At 47.0% G+C, this 24,478-nt stretch overlaps 1 protein-coding gene across 4 annotated transcripts; it reads right to left on the reverse strand.

Moving 5' to 3' along the window:
* Positions 1-2,864: 2,864 nt before the first annotated feature.
* Positions 2,865-23,984, reverse strand: LOC148532588 (NACHT, LRR and PYD domains-containing protein 3-like). Of its 4 annotated transcripts, none has more exons than XM_088467636.1 (12): positions 23,875-23,984; positions 22,801-22,914; positions 17,196-17,237; positions 15,736-15,896; positions 13,806-13,983; positions 11,674-11,739; positions 9,312-11,004; positions 7,550-7,639; positions 6,848-7,018; positions 4,899-5,069; positions 4,279-4,443; positions 2,865-3,083 (listed from the first exon to the last, which is right to left on the reverse strand). In XM_088467636.1, the coding sequence occupies exons 3-12, from the start codon at positions 17,224-17,226 to the stop codon at positions 2,990-2,992; spliced, it is 2,820 nt and encodes a 939-aa protein (XP_088323762.1). In that variant the 5' UTR covers positions 17,227-17,237; positions 22,801-22,914; positions 23,875-23,984; the 3' UTR covers positions 2,865-2,989. The 4 variants fall into 4 exon arrangements, 3 of the variants coding, with proteins under 3 accessions (XP_088323762.1, XP_088323763.1, XP_088323764.1); XM_088467637.1 differs by lacking the exon at positions 23,875-23,984 and adding an exon at positions 23,606-23,706; XR_015877708.1 differs by lacking the exon at positions 2,865-3,083 and having other exon boundaries at positions 4,368-4,443; positions 4,629-5,069.
* Between the last annotated feature and the right edge of the window lie 494 nt (positions 23,985-24,478).

A 24,478-nucleotide genomic window follows, 5' to 3' on the forward strand; every position in this document is an offset into this window, starting at 1 on the left:
ATGGACATTGCAGGGCCAGATTATCACCACAATGGGCCCGTGGGATTTGCCGTGCTGCTGTTACAGCCTCCCAGCTGCCGTCTGACGAAGATCCCACCCACTGAACCCCTCGCTCCCCCACACGCCCGGCCACAGTCCCAACGCTGGCCGCGGGAAATACTGTCACACACATGGCTGCTGAACAGAGGAAGGCGGGGTAGCCAGCACCTCTCCCCCCTCCCAGACAGCCTAACATCCATCTGCTTTATGCCTGGTCCCACCTTACTACATGTACTGCACGGATCAGTCTAGGGATGATCTGTCCCTCCCTATCTCCCTGCACCAGTCCCTGTCACTCTCACAGGTGGCCTCCCTGTAGCTCTCAGTAATGCGCTCTCATATACCCTATGTAGTCCCAACCACTCCTCATTAGAAGATGTTCCTGACCTAAACAGGGCAAGGAACCAGGTGCATCAGGTATTAATTACTGTACTACAATAGGGTACATGATTTGGGAGAGCTCATTCCCCCTCATGACCCAGTACCTTAGGCTGCATCCTGGTTAATCTGATGTCTGAAGAGGGGCTAAGCATTATGGATAGATGTGTCAGAGCTATGACATCACACTGAAGTACCTGCTGTTGCCCGGTTTAAATCTTCAAGTTATTACGTTCGGTATCCCAGACCAATGGCAACCCCTCTTTGAAGTTTTCATCCAAATCCACAGACTCCCTGGGTCAAAGTTCTGCCCATCGTACACCAATGGGAGGTCTGACCGGGACCCAAATCCCCCTGAAACCTGGGCAGGATCCAACTGGACCACCTCGCATTAGTTTCATCCCAATCGGTGCTGGGATGTCCGAATGCATAACCAGACAGACAAACAGACCGACCAATGAAAAGTGTGTTTGTGCGTCTGTAGTCATAGAAAATAAATAATGTAGCAGTCCAGTATAATCACCAACACTCAGGGCTTTTCTTGAGAGGAACTGTACAAATATTTATTGAACCACACGTAAGTAGGGTACTTACAGTATCATTGAGACCATCACTTTGACTATGCTCAATCCTGCTTTGGGCGAAGCAGCAGTAGTCACACATGGCGTCAGGTATTTGAAGGCCCCATAGCAAAAGTGTGTAAGAGCCCCTATGTACCACCCAATGGTGATAAATGTATATAACACATGTAACTCTGACAAGGAAGATGGGCCCCCCTCAGCTCTGGGGCCCATAGTGGCTGCACCCCTTACAACTATGGTAGTTATGTTCATGCATGGCATGGCTACCCGACAAGTCGTTTCTGTACTACAGAAGCACCTACCTCAAATGCCACTATTACTACAGACCAGACCTCCCACAACACTGGTCACACCTCCCACATCACTAGTCACATCCTCATGGCGCTGGTCATTCCCCCTATGGTAGCACACAATAGGCCCTTCATAGGTGTCAGCACCAGGCTCACGTGGACCTTTATCTGGCACTACGCATATGCCGATTTGTTGGCATGTGATACATGGGCCTGACTACTACCGTAGAAGTAGAATGGGGGAGGGCAGCGACGTACAGGCGCAGGCTGAGTATAGTAAAAATGTTTTTCTGTGTAGACCTGCAGGGAAGCGCAGAGATGCCGGTCAGTAGACGTTTATTTTGTGGGTGCCCCGAGGACCTGTCCAAAAATACACACTGATGATGATTGTAGATGCGTCTAAATCGGACACATCGGAGTATAAACGACAGGACACTGTGGTAAAAGGTGCGTTTGGTGCATGCTTGCATAATCAATGATCAGTACAGACATTTGCAATTGATAAATTGGAGCATGCTTAACACCAGCGGCATTTGGGGGGCGTGTCTGGTTGCCGTTCCCATCTTCTGGGGGGGGGTGGAGGGGAGGATGAGGCCAGGGTCTGCAATGGTGGACGCAGATTCCTGGCCCCTTATGTGATCAGCACTCTGTCAGGCTGCGGGAAGCTTCGGTTCTGGGGACCTGAATCCTCCGGCTGTGTTCTGGTCTGCGCATTGCCCTTTTTAGTGGAACCCTCCTACAGGTACTTCTGTTATCCCTGCACCATACTTACCTACAGTACTTTGTTTCTCTCCTTCTCCTGAGAATCCCGAAGAAAATGATTCACGCTAGGCCCCGCCCCCTTATGGCAGCGATTCTTATGCATCTATGAAGAGGGGGAGGGGCCAAATGAAGCCGCTATTATAGAATCACATCATATTGGCCCCGCCCCATCTCTACGGGCCACGATTCCTGCCATTATTCTCCCCCTCCTGCCCACTTCACTAGGAAGAATGCAGGAGAACAGCCCAGGGGACTCCCAAAAAATGTGTAAGTGTCTCGCAGGTTACAGGAAAGTAGGCCACTATGCCCGGCATTTTCTGCCATTCAGTCTTCCTTACAGTCACTGTCTGTTCCTTGTAGCATACCTCCCAATTTTAGAGGGACAGACCCACTTTTTGGGCACTGTCCCACTGGCCAATAGTAGAGCAGCAGCGTATGGACGAGGCGCGCATGTGTCGGGAGAGGCTGGGCCAGGCTGGTCATCTGCTATTTTCATGAGCAGGATGATGCCGTCATAGACCTCTGTAAGGAACGTCGGAAGGCTCCATCGCTTTTGGTCACTGGATCCTCTGAGAAAACTCCCATCTGTCCAGAAGGTCAGACGCACCAATAGAGTATTCACATGGCAGAGTAACTCCAAAGGCTCCTATCACATTATTATACATAACTCGCAGATGTCAGCTGCACCATTTCCATGATACGCCTATATTTGGAAGACGTCCTGTTAAATACACTTCGAGGGATCTAAAAAAAGACAATATGAGTGGTCCAAAGAGAGCTGTCCCTCACAAATCGGGGGATCTGTTTTCAAGGGTATATAGAATTTATTCTGTCAATGATATAATAAGTATACTACAAGGAAAAATCATCCGCCACAACACCGGTAACCTGGATGTGTCGGCCACTCTTCGCAAGTCTTCAGCCATAGTTCCTATTTATTCAGTAAATGTTAACCCGCAGGCCGGGCTTCTCATCTTGCAGCTTTTCTAATTTGTCTCGTGTTTCCTTGGCCATCATGTGATAAGAGTTGAGGCTAGATGTGAGATATTAAACAGAGATAATTCAGAAAAGATCAGAGAGTTCCAATTACAATGAATCCCCTGGTCTAGAAGAGATCACATTCACATATTACCCAACAGGCTAGAAAGGACGTTATTCCCCAATAATCTAGTGAGGACAGAAAAGTCCTCCACCCGGGCATTGTGGGTAGCGATATGCTAATAGTATGGGATACGTTTGTTCTATGTACATTATGCAGAGTATTTCAGCATCAGAGACTAACACATGGACACAGAACAGCGGAACCATTACTCCGTGTATTGTACAATGGTTGTGGTCCTGTTAGGTCTCGTCAGTATGAGATGTGGAGGCTCTGAGCTGCTGAATGGACTTTCCTGGTTTTAGGATCTCTCCAAACAGCTTCTGGATCATTGATTGCCGGAGTCTATGATGTATCTGAAGCCTCTACAGCAGGGTAGGGACGTGCACGGTAGGGATCAGTGGGGTAGATGTATGAAGCCCAGAAGCGGTATCAGCGCATGTATCAGATACTGCTTCTCCCCGATGTATGATCGGGGGTCTGGGCAGTAAATGACAGGGGCGCTACACGCCCGTCATTATTGACGCTGCTATCTACAAGATAGCAGCGCCGAGTGGCAGGGCCATGTACAAACGGTCATACCGCATAGCTGTTGTTATCGACAGCTACAGCCTGGCGCTGCCCTATCCCCACAGAAGAGACAACGCTGTGCTGGCTCCAGGCTGCATGATGGGATCTCGCAAAATTTGCAAGATCCCGCGCATGCTCAGTGGAGCCGGCCGGGACAGAGACACAGGGCATCAGCACTAGGCTGATGCGCTGCTGTCTCTAGCGGGTAGCGCCGGAGGGGGGAGTTAACGCTCCCCCTCTCCGGCTGATGAGATGTTCTTACATCTCATCGGTAGTGTTTCCTGCTGCGCCTCGGTAAAGAGGCGAAGCAGGAAGCGTTATAGCGGCACTTAACATGCCGCTTTCATACATCTACCCCAGTGTGTGATATCAGAAGGAACCATAAGGGACTGACACACAGGTGCACGCAGTACGATGTCGCACGCAAGCGCCCAGTCAGTTAGGGGGAACTGTGAAATCAGTGAGCTGGATACGATACAGTCCTAGGACAGTATGACCCCTGTGTCAGACACATCACATGACTGTTGTACAGACACTAGCTGGGCTTTGTGGTACATACCTTATATCTTTCAGGCTGGGTGACCTCAGTATCAGTTCCTCGATGTAACAGGCATCAGCCTCGGAAAATGTATAACTGCCCAGCTCAAGCTTGGTGAGCCTGGTGTTATTACTCAGTGATACCAGCAACGGTAAGTGTTCATTGTACCACAAACACTCTCGGATCCTGCCAGGGAATAAGTGTAGATAAGATAAAAGACAAAAACAAATATTTCGGGGCCTATTTATCAAACAATAGTTGCAAATATTAAGTATCACCCATATGTATGAAGGAGAGACCGAAACCAGTATCTCCCGCGGCTCCTCCATATCCACCAAAACCGCAGCCCCCATAGCCTCATGCAAATTTACCTGCAACTATTACATATCCCCCAAATGTAACATAAAGGGAAGGCAGCAGATTTCTCCAAGTACCGGCCGCGCTCCCTCCATTCCGCCAGCAGATGCAGCTCCCATAGGTTTCCATGGTGGTAGCTAGGCTGTCGGATTTGAGTTTGACCCCGGCAGCAGACGCCATCTTCAGATAGGGCTACAGATTACCGGGAGAAGGTTCCGTAGGGTTTGCCTATCTGCACAATAGCACTAAAGGAGAAGTGTAGTTATCGCATCAGTGATACTCACAGTAATTCCTCTATACAGCAGGACGGACTGGACAGTGTGGTTATTAAATCGCTGAAGTGAGGTCCAGTCAAGTCGTTATAGGATAAGTACAGCACCCGCAGAGACTGGTTATTAGTTATTGCAGATGCCAGCGGGGAGCAGGAACTGTCCGTCAGACGACAACTTGCCAGGCTGGAGATAGATTTTAATACACGATTCAGTTCAATTTAAGCATATTCTGATTTCTCTTTACACAGAAACTTCCCAATACTGAGGCCTTCAGCTATCAGCAGCCTTACAGGCCAGTTTATTAATAATCGCATTTGCATTGCGTTCGCCAATACGATCCCTGCATGATCGTATTGCAGTTGTGCCAGGATGCAACAAAAGGAGCCTGTCCCTGTGACCTGCATGGAGTGAAGTGACAGTCAGACGGTCTCTTCACTACTGTGCCTGGACTCCAGCGCATGTGCGGTCTACAGACCATGCATGCACCGCAGCCTTTGCCGGGGGTGGGGGGGGGGGTTGCCATTGGTACCTCCAGCATCCTCTCGCAGTCATTTTTGCAATGTGTAGCACACAGGCTACAGTGACACAATACCATCTTTAGATGGCGTTAACCAAGCTCCGGAATGCATTTCTTATTTTATACTATTTTATTTTATTTGTGTATAATACTCAAATGTTAATTGCAATTATTTTCTGCTTGAAGGTTGAAGTCTCTTCACCTTTAAATAAATAGTTATTTTTTTTAATCTATTGATTGTTTCCTCTTTAATTAATCTACAGTGCTAAGGTGTTCTTAGAAAGATGAATGGCTATGTGTGTCCTTACACCTCTCTATAATGAAAGAACAGGACCTTATTTCATGACTATTAAATAGACGGATGTCCGCATTACAAATGAATGTCCACGATGAATAACATTTATTTACGGTGATTCTAAACTTGAAGGACCTAATTTGTCCGATTCACCATACAAAACAGTAAACACAGAGGTTTTTTTTTACTTTAACCCTTTCTGAGTATCCAGAGGAACATCTACCAGACGATTTGAAAGCCAACTTGTAACGGTGCAATATTACCCAAGGCTCGATCACATCCAAGAATCACTGAGCATAACTACATTAAGTGTATGTTTTTGGACTCACCGTGTACACTAATTTGTTTTCCTCTTTAGCTTAAAATAATTATTTTTCACCTACTCCGAGGCTGCAAACTAAAAGCCACTCAACCTAACTTCATTTCTAAGTGAATAGGAAAAAGTCATGGCTGCAGATTTTTGACTCGCGGTAACGTGTGTTAATGGAATCCGCTTCTAACAGATTTAGGGCCAAAGAGTTTCTGCCTAATTATGGGATACGGATAGGGAAACAGTCAGATAGAGGCAGGTATAGGAAATACTTTAAGGATATAAAGCCCAATGGGACAAATAGACATGTAACAGTCCATATTACCATCAAGCTTTGGTGGAAGTAGAAGGATAAAACGGTGACTTTCTACTTTCATTCAGAAATATGATAAAACTATACAACACCTCCCATTATACACTTCTCCTCATTTGGGATCTGGTGCACAGTTAAATGCCGTCATGACACTGGCAGTGCGTGCAAGGAACTAAATGTGGATATTCATCCATATTCAACATTGTACAAGCTTCACGGCCGCACCATCCCCACCCAATCAATTGTCCACAACTGCACCAGCCCTTAAGTTCCATCTGAAATCCTCTTAAAGTGCGCACAAAACTGCATAGCCGGCAGCTCCAGCAACACGCCCTTGTCACCCTTCCTAAACTTTACCTACGTGTAAGCTCCCCGTTACCACCCAGGTACGCCCCACCTGCCACAACAGGAGATGTGTACGACTCATTCTTGCAGACAGTCGGCCGTGGAGAATGCGCAGTACAAACGCACGCAAATCCGTATGCAAGCCTCTCCATCAGCCCCTGTATGTATTTGTTATACTCACTGTAACTCCTCTATCCGACATGTTGGACTGGACAGAGACGTCATCAAGTCACTGAATTTAGGACCTTCCAATGCATTATAACTCAGGTCCAGTGTTCTCAGGGACTGGTTATTACTTATGGCAGATCCCAGGTGTGAGCAGGAAACATCAGTCAGTCCATTCATTGCCAAACTATAGAATAAATGCACCATATAAATCAGGTCTAGTGTAAAAAAAATAGCAAAATGAAAAATTCACAATATACAGTTAGGCAATAGGGACATTTTATAAGAAAAATGAGTGGGAAGTAGTAAAGTCTGGTGGAAGTCCTCCCGTCCTCCTGTGGGTGCAGCTGCTATGGGGCACAGCAAGGAAGGGGCCACGGCAATGCCAGGTAACCCTCACGAGACCCCACTCCAGTCTCAGAAGAGCATGGCGGGGACCACGTCTGAGGCACCGGTTACGTGTAAGTGCAGCGAGTCTGATCGGGGCTACTCTGGGCAAGTTTTGGAATGTCGCCAGAGCAACAATGGAGGGACTACAACAGCTCCAGGCCTCCACATAAAAATAGGCCCATCCAGTGGTGTCACTAGGGGGGTGGGGTGCACACTGAGTGTCACCGTCTGAGGGGTATTACAGTGAGTTATACTACATAAAACGCTTTACTATATACCGCACATGATGCAATGATGTCATACAACCAGGTATAATAAGACAACGTACCACAGAAACTGGACCTTACACTCAGGTTGAATTAGTGCAGAACACAGGATCCGGACCCCCTCATCCCTCAGATAACGGCCACCAATTCTCCTGAGAGTAAATGAGATGGGGTAAAAACAGGATAAAAGTATGAATGATATGCATGACACGTAGTATAAATATTAAGAGTAATATACGTTACAGTTTCTTTTAATATACGTTACAGTTTCTTTCTTTTAGGGGTGTATTTACGAAGTGCAGGTTTTAAGAGGTTGCCCATAGCAACCAATCAGATTCTACTTATTTATCTAGCACCTTATAAAAGATAATAGCTAGTATCGGATTGGTTGCTAAGGGCAAATTCTCCACTTCTAAAAACTCTCACTTTAGTAAGTATACCCTTAGCACAAAGTCTATGAAAGATATTTTCAGATGGATCTTTTGCATCAGATAGAACTGGTGCAAGTGCAAATAATGATATCTGCTATTATGAAACCAAGCGCACGGGTAGCGGCCATGCGCTTGCAGAGATGCGTACAACGCTGCATACCGGTGACTATAAACATTTATGCCCCATGCCAACAGAACGCTGCATTCAACCCCAGAAACAGTAAATAAAAAATGACAAAATGTCTAAATGTCGCCAAAACAAGACACAACCACCCAAATTCTGCCACGGTCCAGCCAAACCTGGTCCATCCACCCAGAAATGCCCACATTTGGGCAAAACTTTGCTCCTTCCCAGGTCTGTGAATAAGGAATGTCCAGGTAAAATCAGAACAAGTGGACGGCACAGTAATCTACTTGTATCTGAGGAAAGGGGGGGGGGGATTCGATGGTGCCAGCCATTGGATGAAGCTTTCCGATGGCTGACTGTGGAGGGGGGGCACACACCCCTGCTCTGCATAGCAGAAGGTGAGCAGCAGGAGAATTGATGCCGTTCGCATGTGCACGGCATCTATTCTCAGTGTAGGGGGAGCCTAGGGGCAACCCAGCATCTCAGAAAGTGCCCCCTCAGTGACGTAGGCTCCGACTCCATTTCAGACGGTAGTATAACCATCGCTATCGAATTCTTGCAATGCGATGCCTAGTTGCCATTGCATCACATGATTTGATGTCTGATGCCAGCAACCATTCGATGCCGGGCTTCCGATGTCTATCCCCAACCCCAGGTGCAAGAACTTATGATGGTTATATTTACAAAGTAGAAGACATAAAGGGCCTGATTCAGTGGTGGGCGCTACTGTTGCGGCAGTCACGGCTGCGATAATATGCAAATGCCGGTATCAGCTTTCCCCTGGTCTAGCAGTCTGCGTCTCAGTGGGCAAGCTCTTCAGCGTCTCTACATGCTGTAACACTGCCGGTGATTCCTAGCACACCGCCATCGCACACCATCGGCACTTGCACCAGCCCTAGGGCAGGAGCAGTGACTCCGTCTGACCATGGCCCCTCTGGCTGTTGCTGTGCGTCTGAGCACACAGCCGCCATCACTGACACCTCAGCGACACTCCATGACACGCCCATGAGACTGAATTTTTTGCGTTCAGTTCAGGCCGCCTCCCGGGCACCACCCGGAAACACCCATCACTTTGCCGCCCCGTTTCCCATAACGTCTGTCTCGGTCGCATTAGAATCTTTAAATGTAAATTTGCCGTAGCGGTTTTCCAGACTTTTCGCACAAGTGCAGTTGCACATAATAACTCGACTACTTTAACATCGCCATTGCGTGCAGATTACATGCACCCCTAATTCAGGTCCCAAGAGAAGTACACTTAGTGGTCACCTTAAATACTTTACGGTGTGTAGAACTGGTACAAGTCTCTCCATGCTCTCACTGTGAATGTTACACTCATGTAGACATAGTTCCTCTGTGTCTCCGCAGGATTGGAGGATGAAGGACAGCACCGTGCAATCCAGAGGCGTCAGGTGGACTTCGTAAAAGTTAAAACTTCTGTGTGATCTCAGAGATTCGAAAACTAAATCCTTATTCTGTGTCTCAAAGAGATAGAACAACACACTGAGCAGCTTTAACCTGTCTTTTTTCCAAACCTGGATACCACTAATGGTGCTTTGGAGAAAGGTGATGACCTCTCTGGCAGTCTGAGAAGACAGATCTCCCAAATAAGGTTCTAATATGGACCTAGTGTAGCTGTCTGAGAGACCATAGAGGAAACTAAGGAATATTTCATCACGCCTGCCATAACATAATTTGGAGTCTTCAAGTGATTGATGTAACGTCTCAGGACATTCGTTAATGTAATGGACCAAGGCGGCAAAAAACTCCTGAATAGTGACATGTACAAAGGAAAACATGATGTTAGAAGGTTGATCAGATTTCTTTATAAAGCTTGAAAAGAGCGGTGAGGACGTGTCCACATTAAATGATGCCAGATCTTGTTCATTAAATGTAACAATGTGCTTCATTACTCCATATTCTGCCATCCACCCAATAGAAGTCAATAGTTCCCGAGCTCTCTCCTTCTCCAGGCTGTGATTGGACAGGATGTTGGCAACAAAGGCCACGAAGAGTTGTGTCAACGTTTTGGGCAATGGCAATATCGGTTGATCATTGTTTGTTGGCCGGTCTTTGAAGCACGTTGATAATACCGTACATACGACCTGGCAGAAGAATGGGATGTAACAGAAATTGTATATTGCCCCATTATCCCGCATATAATGGAAACTTTGATCCAACATTTCTTTGTCCTTGAAAAACTGCTCAAAGTACATCTGTATTTGCCTGGGGTACAGTCCCATAACCTCAGTTATTCGCTTGAAAACACTTGTATCAACCATAGCTAGTTTTGTTGGCCGACTGGTGATTAGTACAGAGCAGCCGTTAAGAAGAGATCGTCTCACCAAACTAACCACAATCACACCGAGATTTACTGTCTGCTTTATATCCTGGCACAATTTATTTACTCTGTACTGAACACTTTCATCTAAGCCATCAAATATAAAGAGCAGCTTCTCTGGATCCTGTAAGATGTTCTGGAGGTGGCCCTGTAGAAGGGGATATTCTTGAAGGATCATGGACTCCAAGCTGACCTCACCCAGCTGGTTGAGTTCCCGGAATGTGAAAAAGAAGACAAAAGCAAATCTCTGATAGAGCTTTCCATGCACCCAGTCACAGACAAACTTCTCCATCAGTGTGGTCTTCCCTATGCCCGGTACTCCGCTCACTACTACTGTACGTGGCACACATTTATGTTGGCGTGACCAGCGGAACAGTCTGTTGGGGGAAATACATTCCAGCCTGCTCTGTTCAATGTGACAAAAGTCCTCATGTTTCCTCCCACTCTCTATGAGCCAATGCCGAGACCGCTTATGTAGCGGGCGAATTGAGACAACGATCAGATCCTTATTGCATTCAGGAATGTGCCAACTTTCATTTTCCTGCGTAGGTCCTGGGGATCTGTTTTCTACTAGATTCTGAGTTCTCTCCAGAAGATGTTGTTTGTGAAGACCCTGCATATCTGCCGGATAAACAGAAAATATTGAATTAAAAAATAGGATGTGTTATGTAATAGCAATTATTTTATTCTCAATGTTTAGAATATTGCCTCTTGGGAAATTTAGAACCGGTTAGTCCTTTACAGCTCTTCTCTAGTGTCAGTATTTGAATAAGTGTCTTCATTACAAAAATATAATGATATTCAATCCTTTAAAACCAATGTACGACCAACTGGGTACTCCGAAACACGAAACGCGCCAGTTCTGAGACAGAATCCCACCCACAAACATACCATTGAACTATTTGTCACTCATCAGTGTAGAGAAGGGTCATATATGTGCTATAAAAGGAACCCTTGAACACAAATCATGTTAAGGTGTCCTGGGAAGTTCGGAAAGTAGGTCTGCTACACAAAGAGTGCAGGATGCATTAGCCATGGGTGGTCCGAGGGGAGCAGAGGGAGATAAGGGGCAGCCAAGCACTGTTCAGAGTTACAGACCCCCTACCATCATGTGGATGTGGCTACCCCACTTTTCCCAGGTCACTGAGCTGATGTTGGGGGATATGCAAGTACCATATGGGTACACGTGTCACACATCTGGGAGTATCTCCTAACATGCCATCCTTTACCTAATATAGCTGAAGGCTAGTATATTCCGGGATTAATTAAATCAATAACTGTAGTATTTACCTTTCAGCTCTGGCGTTAGTGAGTGTCCATGTATATCCAACAGGATCAGCTGCATCAGAGTGTCACCTAAATGCCCGGAGGAGATAATCAGTTAAATAACAGTCATCCTACATCACATTATTCGCCTGATCATTATCTATCCAACATCACTGTCTTATTTATGAATATGCAAATTACACAGACGTGTGATAAGTCAGTACTACGAACAACTGCATTATACGATGAGCATCCACATACAGTCGAAACTTAGACTGTTATGAACACCTAGATTACCACACGACTCTTGCAGACTAATAAAAGGTGTTCACCTATAAAAGCCGCCTTAACCCCGGGTGAAGTTCACCTTGGTACTAGGATGCCACCAGGACTTAACTCTGGTACAAAGAGTCAATGTAGAAACTAGGCAGCACAAGGAATGGGCCGATATGGGAACAGGAGAGAATCCATGTCCAGAAAAAGGTAGATTACCCAGCAGATACAGAACTGGCAAAGAGAGAGCAGGCAGGGATTCCTACAAGCAGGGACAAGTAGAAATGCAAGAAATGGCTGCCAAAAACTGCAGAAAACTACTAGAATAGAAGCTATAACCGGCAACGCACCAATGCCCTGACTGCTTTAACTATTCAGGGAGCCAATCAGAACCCCAGAACAGAGACAGGCCCCTTGCAGTTCATTACACTGCAGCTGAGTGACTGCACATACAGAGACAGGCCCCTTACATATACTTACACTCAGTGAGGCCAATAGCTGGGGAGGCACACATGTATAAAAACAGTTTTTATATCAAAACTCTGGAGCATGAGAGGGAGTATCATAGGTTAGGGGCTGCTGTTAGTAACATCCAGGACCGTTGCGGTGGCTCCTAACACAGGAGAGGAAAATACTAGTCTGTCATTTTTCAAACACAGCCTGTGACATGGTAGCTGGGAACTGATTGCCTGGTACCTTATCTCAGTTCACTTTATCTCCATCCAAGGCTTATGCTGGGTACACACTGGCCGATCAATTGATCGGCCAATATATTGTGTCCCCGTCGGCCAGTGTGTACAGACGATATGTCTAAACAACGTCGTTCACAGACATATCGCATTGGCCATACTGCACAGTCAATGAACAGATATGTCTGCAGATATATCTGTCCATTGGCAAGTGTGTGTATGGGTGATCAGCCAATCACCCGTACACAGGGGCGCCGAGAGGTGGGGGGTGGAGCCATGAGCGGGTACTAATTACCCGGGTCTGGGACAGCTCCCCATCCATAGCAGCCCAGCACACGCTGCTGTGTACTGGGCTGCACTGGGAGACTAAAGCAGCAGCCCGAGCAGTCTCCTATCCCTATGCCATCATGCTGATCGCGCCCCCCATTGGCTGTGTGCCGAGCTGAGAAGCACACAGTGCCCCCCTCCAAGTATTTGAGGTTTTTTCCCCCCTAAGGGGGCGTGGCCACGCCTTCCGCAATTAGGCCGCGCCCCCAGCCCGACCCGACCCGCTGCAGCATGCAGATGGTCGCTCAGTGTGTATGAACGACCATCATCTGCAGATATATCGCTATAGTGTGTACCCACCTTTAGTAAATATACCCTTCTGTCAGCGCAGACTCCGCTTCATTTAACTGAATGAACAAATGATTACAGGAGAACAGATGTCCTGTATCTGCTTATGTAACATTACATTATGGCATATAGGTCCCAATAGCCAGAGGCCATTGATTAAAAAAAAAAAAAAACATCAAAGGAGTTCTCCAAATGAACAGTCTCCCTTCCCTTTATCAGCTGTGCCCTGTACCAACAAAATCCTCCCTGTACAGAATACATGCTGTGTTGCTTTGCACAGTATTGTCTACTTACATTTCATGCTTAAAAATGCTGAAAAGTGTGAAAAAAAAAAGAGAAGAGGACATAGGAGAGAAAGATGATAGGGAGAGGACAGGATCTAGACACCAACCATGGAAATAAAGATCATCAGTGTGGCACTGGAGTATTATTGTGCAACGTTATATCTAATGTAACAAGTTATAACGATGACAAAAATATACGTATACCTTTCAGGCAGCGTGAGATCTTCACATGTTCATTAAATGACACTAACAGAACATATAGTGTTAATATTAAACCATGATTCATATATATTACCTGTCTTATCGATTTCATCCAGTAGTGTGTACAGATTAGGACATGAATAGTCCATCTCTAGATCATAGAGACATTCCCAGAATCCCATCACGGCTTCTCTTCCTTTCTCCATAATGTCTTGTACCAACTTCTCCGAACATCTAAAGTGTCCGAGACCTTTCTCCATGTCTGCGTATTCCTGGAACACAGTATTACAGATGTCAGACAGATACATAATACATGCAACATACCGGCAACTGTAAATAGCATTAACGCCTTCTGCCGCCGGCTATGTATTCGGGACACGAGGGAGAATCCAAGTTCTTATGTGTGTAGTATAAGGGAGTGTGGGCCTGATTCAGAGCCGGACGCTATTTGCGGACGCTCGTTCAGAAAAAGGGGCTGGCTATTTAAATTGAGCGCTCGCTCTTTGCGGTCTGTTGACGCCTCTATGTCTGAACGAGCGAACGAAACATGCGCTCGCTATTTGTAAACACGCCCCTTGGCCGCTCGCATCATACGTCATCTCCGCTATTTATTAGATTAATCGAGTACATCGAAAGGCGTATGAACTGCTCGCTATTCTTGTGGTAGCATTTTCCTACCGCAATCATGCGAGCAGTTCAGGCTAAGAAACAACCAAGTGACGTGGTCGATGACGCTGCTTTGTTAATTATGCACACCCTTAAAACGCCCGTTTTGACCTTTAAGCACGCCTGCGTTCGGATCTCCACTCCCCGTTTTCAAGCACCTTCCCCTGTTACCACCCACAAACGCCTCATCCTGTCACTGAAATTAGCAGGCATTCGCTATTTTGCGAGCACACGATTTCCGACTGCACTGACTGGTTGGCACATGCGCATTACAACCCACACGCATGCGCAGATGTGCGAACATCGCTCGGAGCGAACGAGCGGCGGCTTACGAGCGGCTCTGAATCAGGCCCCGTGTCAGTAAGAATGAGCTTGTAAATCAGAGGTTCCCAAACTTGGTCCTCAAGTCACCCTAACGGTCCAGGTTTTAAGGATAACCATGCTTGGGCACAGTTGACTTAACTAGTACCTCAGTCTTGATTTAACCATCTGTGCTCAACCACGGATATCCTTAAAATCTGGACCGTTCGGGTGCTTTGTGGACCAAGTTTAGGAATCTCTGGTGTAAATAGAAGTAGGTATGGAAGCTTTACAGTGTGTAGAAATAAATACCAGAGTTTCTATGAGGCGTATTTATTAATCATTGGGACTTATTGTGGCAACAAAAAAATTAAGTATCGCACGGATTTAACAAATATCACTTACTGCAGGGATGGGGAATGTCCAGCCCTAGGAATCATTTAGTCTGGCCCTCTGAGCTTTTTTCTGCTGCCTCATCTGGCTAGCAGGGTGCCTAGAATAGCACCCTACAGCCAGAATCTATGCAGCAGTGCCGCCAGGAGCATCCTTAGGACTCTTCAGACGGTCGCACCGCTGCCCTCACAGGTCCCCGAAGCATCCATAGGATGCTCCGGACATTGCTGTGATCACCAGCGATTGTGGCCCCACCCCCAGTGTGATGTCACGTGGAGGGGGCGCGGTCTGAACAGTGTCCACGAATGACATTGTATATATCCAAATGACCCTCGGCAGAAAAAGAAGGTTCCCCATTCCTGAGTTACAGGGACAGTTTCTCCTCTAGGAGCTCATCCCCGAGATGGGCTAGAAGTAAGTGATCTCTAACGCAATCACTTTGCTCCAGGATCTGGACACCGCTGTGGTCTGATATCTCCTGCGGTCCCCATACATACATCCTGGGGATGCTTCATATTTGCGGGTAACATAAAAATATATTTTTTTATAAATATGCCCTTATGTGAGAAGTTCTTCATACACCAAATATGTCCCAATTTTATGGGCTACCATCCATGAGTGTAACTTCCTATTCCACATAGTAAGACATCACAGATTTCTCCTACCTGTTCTACAAGGATATCCCGAGAGCTCAGCTCCCTCAGTAGGACCTTAGCTCCCATGGTCTCCACAATGTAGATCAGATCCCTCCTGAAATACTCATATATAATGCCAAGTTCCTGCATTCCGTAGCCAGATATCTGCTGATGGAACTTCGCAACGCCATCTAGGTAACAACAAGGACAACCATGAAGTATGACTTTGTCATGAAGACATCGGATGCCTGACCACATTTTTCTAATTTTCAAAGTAACAGGATAATTATTCTACGGCTCTGTAAGTGAGGTCTACCAATGCGAGCCTGGCCAAGTCTACTGGATCTGGGACAATTGTAGTAGCGATCAGCAGTAAGACAAACTGGTGTTTCACCCAAGGCGAAGATACCAAGCTCTCCTATGCTATAAAGGTATCAATGCTCACACACATTACACAGTCACCAAGCCATATCTGATCATTCTTTTGTTAGACAGCCATATTGCAGTAAATTGGTATAGTCATGGTTAGCCATCGGTATTCAATGCTTGGTCTGTGCCTACTACTGCCTTCTCACATGCGTACGACATCGCTTACCTGCATAAATATCAGTAACATCGACGCACATCGAACGGCCATCTTGCCCTTGCGGAAGGTCTAACCTGCCGCAGACTCGGCTGCTCTCCTGACACGCATAGGGCTGACATGCTGCTTAGGAGATCGCTGCGGCAGTGGAGGTGCCCAACACTTTGCCCCGCGGGTGGAACAGCGGGGCAGTGCACGAAAAATGGGACTGTCCTGCTGAAATTGGGAATGGCTAGGAGGGGTGTGCCCTCTATGGGATGGCACCCGTGTTCGACTGCACTGGTTGAACATGCCTCAAGCCAGCCCTGGATGAGAGGCCCCACCTCCTTAAGTGCGCAAAGCTATGACTGCTTCTGCGCATAGTAGAACCATCGCGTTGGTTATACCATCGAATGATACCGATGTTGTTTAGGTTTATGTATTAATTTACCATATAACTTGAAAGACATAAATGTTAGTTAATTGTAAAGATATGTACACAAGGACTCATGTGGAGACATGGTGCTGCCCCCTGTGCTTACTGGCCTTCTCTCCTGGAGTGCCCGGAAGAATCCTGGGAGAGGGGAGGACCAACCCCACACTCCATCCCATCTGTATATTCTTACAATGATGTGCGTTACTGTGCCACTCTCTCTGCACTTCCCCCTGGGGTATACAATAACTAGGCGAGCTTGCCTCTAAGTGGCACGGTCACGCCCCCACGGGCACAGGTTTCTATCCACATGGTACTTTAAGTTTTAATATCTGGAGTATATCCAACGCCAGAACCATAGGACTTAAATAGCAGAGGCAAAGCTTGTTAGTAATTCTAAAATTACACACCATTAAAAAACTTTACATATAATAAAAGTGTACATTCTACAAGACCCATTTCTGTTAATGAAAATAAACACAAAATAGAACTGACCTGTAATATACCTTGTAGTGGTCTGACCCATTTTCTGGTCCCCTGGGGTGAGCAAGTGACACAAAGAGGCAAAAAGATAAACATATATTATATACAGGACACAAACCTTATAGTACTACAGCAAAGCTGGGGAAATATCGGCCAATATGAGGGCACCCTTCTATAGTTATATAATACTCCCTCGAACCAGAGGAGCAATACAAGTATAATATAACAATTCACTGCCCACATAACTATATACACTGCAATCATATCAGAGGGAAAACAAAGTATAACTGTATACTGATTAGCGATGGCAGTGTTCTCCCCAGCCTGTTTTTTGTGGGTGCACCACCCGGCACTTTGGTGGCCTACAAGTGTGGACATTATCTGGGAGCTGTATAAAAAGGACCAGATCCTACAGACTTTGCAGCTTTTTCATAATCAGGCACATAGAAAAAATATATATATAGAAGAGAGCGCTGAAACAGCTAGTAAGTTTAAATGTGAATTTATTCTTAAATCCCTTTATTTTCAATAAAATCTAAATTATTAAACCATATACCAGATATAACCGGCAAATTATTAAACCATATACCAGATATAGCCGGTTGTCTATCGTGGATCACACAATTGGATGTATGAAAATATTTTAAAATTAGATATTGACTAGTCAGACCTAAACACCATATAACACTAAATATACATAAATGTATGGCTATTCTGTGATGGTAACTGTAAATGTTAAAGTCAGCACAAAAGAAGCAATAGCTTCTGTATTATTGCAGATACAATGTCATAAACTTAATTTCAAATGCATAAAAATACAATTAGTGGTAATTCGTATACAATGTGATAAATTGTGTGTTAAATTGCAAATAAATACAATTGTTAAAAACATATATCGGATATGATTGAGCAATATTAGATCTAATTATACGTAATCATTCTCAGCCAATGGATATAGATTACTTCAAAAAATATAAAACATGCATTAAAACGTAAAACAACCCAGACAACATATAGCAATATGCACATAGATATACGACGGTATCAGTGAATGTTAGAAACGACAGCTTCTGTGATAATACGGATATAAAATAATATAACAGTTTATGTGCTGTAGATGCAAATTATTACACAGTTTTTTCCTTGCCTTAATTACTTTTCGGCAGTGGATGACTGGATTGTTTATAGAGATCCTTGTACTCAGAATAGTCAGAATTTCTCTGTAACAATAGTTTGTTTCTGTAAACGGTGCTGGTCTTCCCTGCTCACATAGGCATATATTTGAGTAATTAGCAAACTCCTTTTATCAGCCCTTGCATTGTATATTCTCACAAGGAATTCCGCTAATTCAATTAGAGCATATGCTTATAAATACTGTTCACCATGGCCAAACAAATACTCTCCAACGACAAATGTTGTTATTCTTTTACCGGTATTATTGCCAAGGCCCCCACCCGGCTACTTCTTGATGCCACCCGGCTGGAAAAAATTTCTGGGGAGAACACTGGATGGTCCTGTTACAGTACTGTAACAGGTGCTTGCAGCGATGTTCTGCATGTACTAGTACCAGCTTATCTGTGTTCTGGCCGCACCCAGATGTGTCACCTCCTCTCTGAGTCACATTACCTTGTTCAAACTAAACCTCCCAACTGTCCCGAAGTGAAGGCTCTGTCCCGTCAGCGAGGATCTTTGTCCTGCAGCCCAGAAAGTTGCAGCTATGTCCTGTACACTGCAGCCCTACTGTAACACCACTCCCAATACTAACTGCTGTCCTATCATTCTTTATTACTCCGCCAACGTCACCTCTCCCATTCAGGACACCTTAGCGCACACTATAGCAGGTACAGAGAGCAGACAGTTTCTTCGGTCATTGACATTATCGCATTAATATTCAGGTTTGAACTCTGTAGCAAATGTACTGTGTACTGCTGCCTTTATACTGTCTCTGTTTAGACCTCTTTTGTTTCGTCTATGTTCAAGTTACAGTACAGTAGGCTGGTGGCTCCTGAGCATGGAGACACTATTGACCGCTGCACCCGGAGACCCATTTTACCTACAGGGGAGGTGTCAGGTTGTGTTTCAGAAAATCCCAGCAGTGCAGCAGCTTGTACAGGCCCAATAGCAGCAGCAGCCACACAGCTCTCTGTCACTGCTTACATCCATCTAATCTACTGAGTTATTGCAGACACTGAGTGAGACAATGATACAAGTGCAGGGTAAGCGCCCACATTATTGCTATTGTTGGATATAGGGGCCCATGTATTAATGATCGCTTTTGCAATGGGAACTGGGTGAGATGTGCGCTCTTCACTCCATGTGCTCATACACGGTCTACAAACCACGCATGGGCCGCAGCGATTGCCGCGGGAAGGGTTCCTATGGAGCACTCTCCCAGCTAGTTATGCCGCTGAAATCAAAGAAGAGACATCTGGGAAGTGTTGCTGTGGCAGGGCTGGGCTAGAGAGTCACAGGGTGGGTGGTGGCCAATTACAGCTTAATTGGAGTCCACCTGTGGTAAATTCAGTTGATTGGACATGATTTTGAAAAGGCATACATCTGTCTATATAAGGTCCCACACTTGACAGTGCATGTCAGAGCACAAACCAAGTATGAAGTCCAAGGAATGGTCTGTAGACCTCCGAGACAGGATTGTCTCGCAGCACAAATCTGGGGAGGGGTACAGAAACATATCTGCTTCTTTGAAGGTCCCAATGAGCACAGTGGCCTCCATCATCCTTAAATGGAAGAAGTTGGGAACCACCAGGACTCTTTCTAGAGTTGGCCTGGTGTCTAAACGGTATGCAGTCAGGAAGCCGGCGGACGTAATCCCGACGGCCGGCTTCCCAACTGCTTTATCTCGGCGAGGGTTAAATAACAGGCATCTAAATCTAGACGCCTGTCATTCTACAGACGCCGGGAGACCAGCGCCCGGCATCCCGATCGAAGTGATGCCGGGCTCCGCTGTGGACAGCCGCGGGGTGGGGAAGGTTAGGTTTAGGGATCCCGGGTGGTTAGGGTTAGGCACCCCCCCGGGGGACTTAGGTTTAGGCGGCGGGGAAGGGCGGGTTAGGTTTAGGCACTGGGGGGAAGGTTAGGGTTAGGCACCCCTAAGGAGGGTTAGGGTTGGGGGGGTTAGGTTAGTAAATACTTATGTGGGGACGATCGGGATTTTCACCCAGTCGGGCAGCCGCTGTCGGGATTTGAACTAGCGTCCGGCAGTAATTCATACAGATTCCGTCTAAACTGATCGATCGGGGGAGAAGGGCCATAGTCAGGGAGGTGACCAAGAACCCGATGATCACTGTCAGAGCTATTGCATTCCTCTGTGGAGAGAGAACCTTCCAGAAGGACAACAATCTCTGTAACAATCTTCCAATCAGGCCTGTATGGTAGAGTGGCCAGACGGAAGCCACTCCTTAATAAAAAGCACATGGCAGCCCACCTGGAGTTTGCCAAAATGCACCTGAAGGACTCTCAGACCATGAGAAACTAAATTCTCTGGTTTGATGAGACAAAGATTGTACTCCTTGGCGTGAATGCCAGGCGTTATGTTCGGAGGAAACCAGGCACCGCTCATCACCAGGCCAATGCCATCCTTACAGTGAAGCATGGTGGTGGCAACATCATGCTATGGAGGAGATGTTTTTCAGCGGTAGGAACTGGGATTAGTCAGGATAGAGGGAGAGATAGAGTAATGACGTCACTCCCATAGTGCCGAGGAGCGGACGCCAGGGATGGATGGCAGCAGCACTGGAGCGGGGATAAAGGTAAGTGTTTGTTTGTCTTTTTTGTGTGTGCGCGCGATCACTACAGGGGCCTCACTACTGGGGGCAACTACAGGGGCCTCACTACTGGGGGCAACTACAGGGGTCTCACTACTGGGGGCAACTACAGGGGTCTCACTACTGGGGGCAACTACAGGGGTCTCACTACTGGGGGCAACTACAGGGGTCTCACTACTGGGGGCAACTACAGGGGTCTCACTACTGGGGGCAACTACAGGGGTCTCACTACTGGGGGCAACTACAGGGGTCTCACTACTGGGGGCTCACTACAGGGGTCTCACTACTGGGGGCTCACTACTAGGGGCAACTACAGGGGGCTCACTACTGGGAGCAACTACAGGGGGCTCACTACTGGGAGCAACTACAGGGGGCTCACTACTGGGAGCAACTACAGGGGGCTCACTACTGGGGGCAACTACAGGGGTCTCACTACTGGGGGCTCACTACTAGGGGCAACTACAGGGGGCTCACTACTGGGAGCAACTACAGGGGGCTCACTACTGGGAGCAACTACAGGGGGCTCACTACTGGGGGCAACTACAGGGGGCTCACTACTGGGGGCAACTACAGGGGGCTCACTACTGGAGGTATTGAATAGGGGGACCATTACTGGGGAGCACTACATAGGCGGGCACTGCATAGGGGGACCATTACTGGGGGCATTATATAAAAGGAACTGCATAAGAGGGGCGGCGTCAGCTGGGGCTGGCATAGGTGCTGGGGGGGGTGGTACATTTTAGTTTGGGGGGGGCACCAACATTATCTTGCCTCCGGGCGCCTGGGATGAAGTTACGCGACTGCAGGGAGAGGAGTGACACAAGGAACAGATCAGGTGATACATAATTCTCCCTGTTACACTGTATAGATTATATACTTGTCATTACCTGGGAGCTCAGCTCCGTCAGTGCAGGGAGATCAGGGACCGTGTTACACACAGACAGGGAGAGGAGTGACACAAGGAACAGATCAGGTGACACATAATTCTCCCTGTTACACTGTATACATTATATACTTGTCATTACCTGAGAGCTCAGCTCCGTCAGTGCAGGGAGATCTGGGACCGTGATCAGGTGACACATAATGATCTCTCTGTATAACTCTTACATTCCTTACACAGCTGTCCCGGAGATCCCTGTCTGTACAGCGGACCTGTCACCTACACATTGGAGCAGACACCATATAATCTGACAGCTGTATTGTTTATTTCGTACTCACTATTTACAAGACTGCAGCCTCTGGGGCAGCTATGAATATTCATGAGTATTAATGAGAGGAGGGAGCAGCCCATGTACTGGCAGGAGCATGCTCAGTGCGTGCCTGAGACACACCCTGTGACATCATAGGGATCCGGAGTTCACAGGAGAATATTGTCCCAGGAACTTCTGTCTCTACCAAGAGTTGCAGTAATTTACATAATAACTGAGGGTCCTATTTATCATTCAATATTTGTAGCATATCCCCCCAAATATTAAAGTATCACCTCAACGTACCATGGAGGGATAACAACAAATATCTAAAAGATATCTGCCGCGACCTCTGCATTCCAGCAGCAGCCACAGCAAGGGGCGGATTGGGAATTTAAAGCGGCCCTGGAAAATGTTCCTAAAAGTTGCTCCGTGTGTATGCGCGGCGAAGTCGCGTAACCAAAAAAGGGGGTGTGGTCTTGTGTCGAGGGGCGTAGCCTTGTGTGCAGTGCCATGCTTGCGAGCCATTTTCCTCCCGTTCTCATCATTCTGGGTAAATGCCCATCGCGCCGGGAGCTGATGGCTATGCCCCCAGTACCGCTCTCCTATGAATAAACAGAGCAAGCTTGTGAATGAGCGATTTCTTACCTGTGATTTCTCCGCAATGGGGGAACCTCTAAAGAAATTGATCCTTACAGGACAGGCAGCGTCTGGAGTCGGTAGTCACTACTCATACAGGAGATCACATTGTCTGGAAGTCGCCTGTTTGTGTAGGAATAAAACCAATGGCATCATCATGTATTGGCTATAAAGTCAATGTTCAATAAAGGAAGAGAGAGGGGTACCATGAGATGCTGGAGGACTGGAAGGTGAGTATGTGGGAGTGCTATTCCTGGTACAGGGTGCTACAGCTCATGTTGCCAGTGCAGACCTATAAAACAAATGGTACTGTGCGGCCAAAACGGCACATTTGGAGGGAACCTTTTTTGCTATACAGCATTTCCAAAATAAAAATCCAGGACACATTCGGATCCCGTCGATGCAGTAAACCTGCACTGCACTCTATTACAGGACGTATAGCAACCAAAACACCTGGCAGACCACACAGACTGCAGCAGGGCGTAGATCATGGGGTTAATGATATAGGACAGGTGCAGTGGTACTACACATACCAGCATGCCATGCAACAGTTTTGCTGCTAGAACCACCTAAAACTGTGGAAAGGCATGCTGGGACATGTAGTTTCACAGCACCTGAGTGCCACACGTGGGTTGGGTATGGGATGCCGGCGGTCAGAATCCAGGCAGGGTTAGGATACAGACACTTGTCAGTCAGTATCCTAACCCTCCCCCTCTCCCTAGTGCCTGAGCCTTACATCCCCCTCCCTGCACTCTAAAAACTTTACCCTCCCCCTAGTGCCTAACCCTATACCCTAACTACCCCCAGTACTTACCGTCAGAATGAAAATGGTCGGGTTGCTGGCGCCGGGATTCTGACAAGTGTTGGGATTCTGGTGCCGACATTCTAAGTGCCATCATCCCGACTGTTGGGATATTGACCACATCCCCCACACGTGGTCTTCCCCGATTCAGAAGGCTCAGCTTAGGCAACCTGCGTCTCTCCACCTGCAATGGAACTACAAGTCCAGCCGTGCCCTGGAAAGAGCTTTTCAATGTGTGCTGGGACTTGTAGTTCCACAACAGATATGTGACACTGCCTTACCTCATTCACCTCTGTAAGCAGAATCCTCCTCCTCTTCTTCCACCATGTGCTGGCCCTGGGGCAGTGCACACCTCTCAGTGCTGGATGACATGGTGCTGCTGCTGGCTCCCGGCCACCGTGCAGACAGTGAAACTGAAAGTAGTCAGCGTAATCAGTGTAAGCTGCCCAGACTGTACCACCAGTAACTGGAGGAGGAGGGGGGCGCGTTCTCACAGTGGGCTGCTCTGTCTCTGTGTTCCAGCAGCACCATAGTTGCCAAGTCTACTTATAACAAGCAAAATTGGGCTGTTTTTTTTGGGCAAGTTGCTTCTTTTTTTTGCAAGTAGCTTGTTGCTAGTTTTTGGGCTTATTTTTTTGTGTGCATTGCCGAGGCACCCCTAGAGGTAAGTGTGTGTGTTTTGCACTGGTAGTGGCTGAGGGAGGGGGGGGGGGGGGGAAGTCAGATAAAGGAAAGGTGGGTACACACTAGACGATATGTCGCGTGATCCTGCTGACATATCGTCCAAATCGGCCGATGTGTACCCACTATTCGTGACCCTGCCCACTCCTGCGGGTCGTCCATCGGGGTCATTCCGCCGGCCGATGGAACGACCCAGATTGTGAC

This window comes from Taudactylus pleione, unplaced genomic scaffold (genome assembly GCF_031769625.1).
Source record: "Taudactylus pleione unplaced genomic scaffold, aTauple2 ptg000073l, whole genome shotgun sequence".
In the NCBI taxonomy this organism is placed as follows: Eukaryota; Metazoa; Chordata; class Amphibia; order Anura; family Myobatrachidae; genus Taudactylus; species Taudactylus pleione.

What these genes read in the sequence shown, in the direction of transcription:
- LOC148532588 (XM_088467636.1), bottom strand. Translation starts at nt 17,226, where the DNA reads ATGGGTCAGACCACTACAAGGTATATTACAG. An exon ending in CACTACAAGGTATATTACAG is followed by an intron (nt 15,897 to 17,195) that starts GTCAGTTCTATT and finishes GTTGTTACCTAG; the next exon opens with ATGGCGTTGCGAAGTTCCAT. An exon ending in TGTAAGGTCCAGTTTCTGTG is followed by an intron (nt 7,019 to 7,549) that starts GTACGTTGTCTT and finishes TTTATTCTATAG; the next exon opens with TTTGGCAATGAATGGACTGA.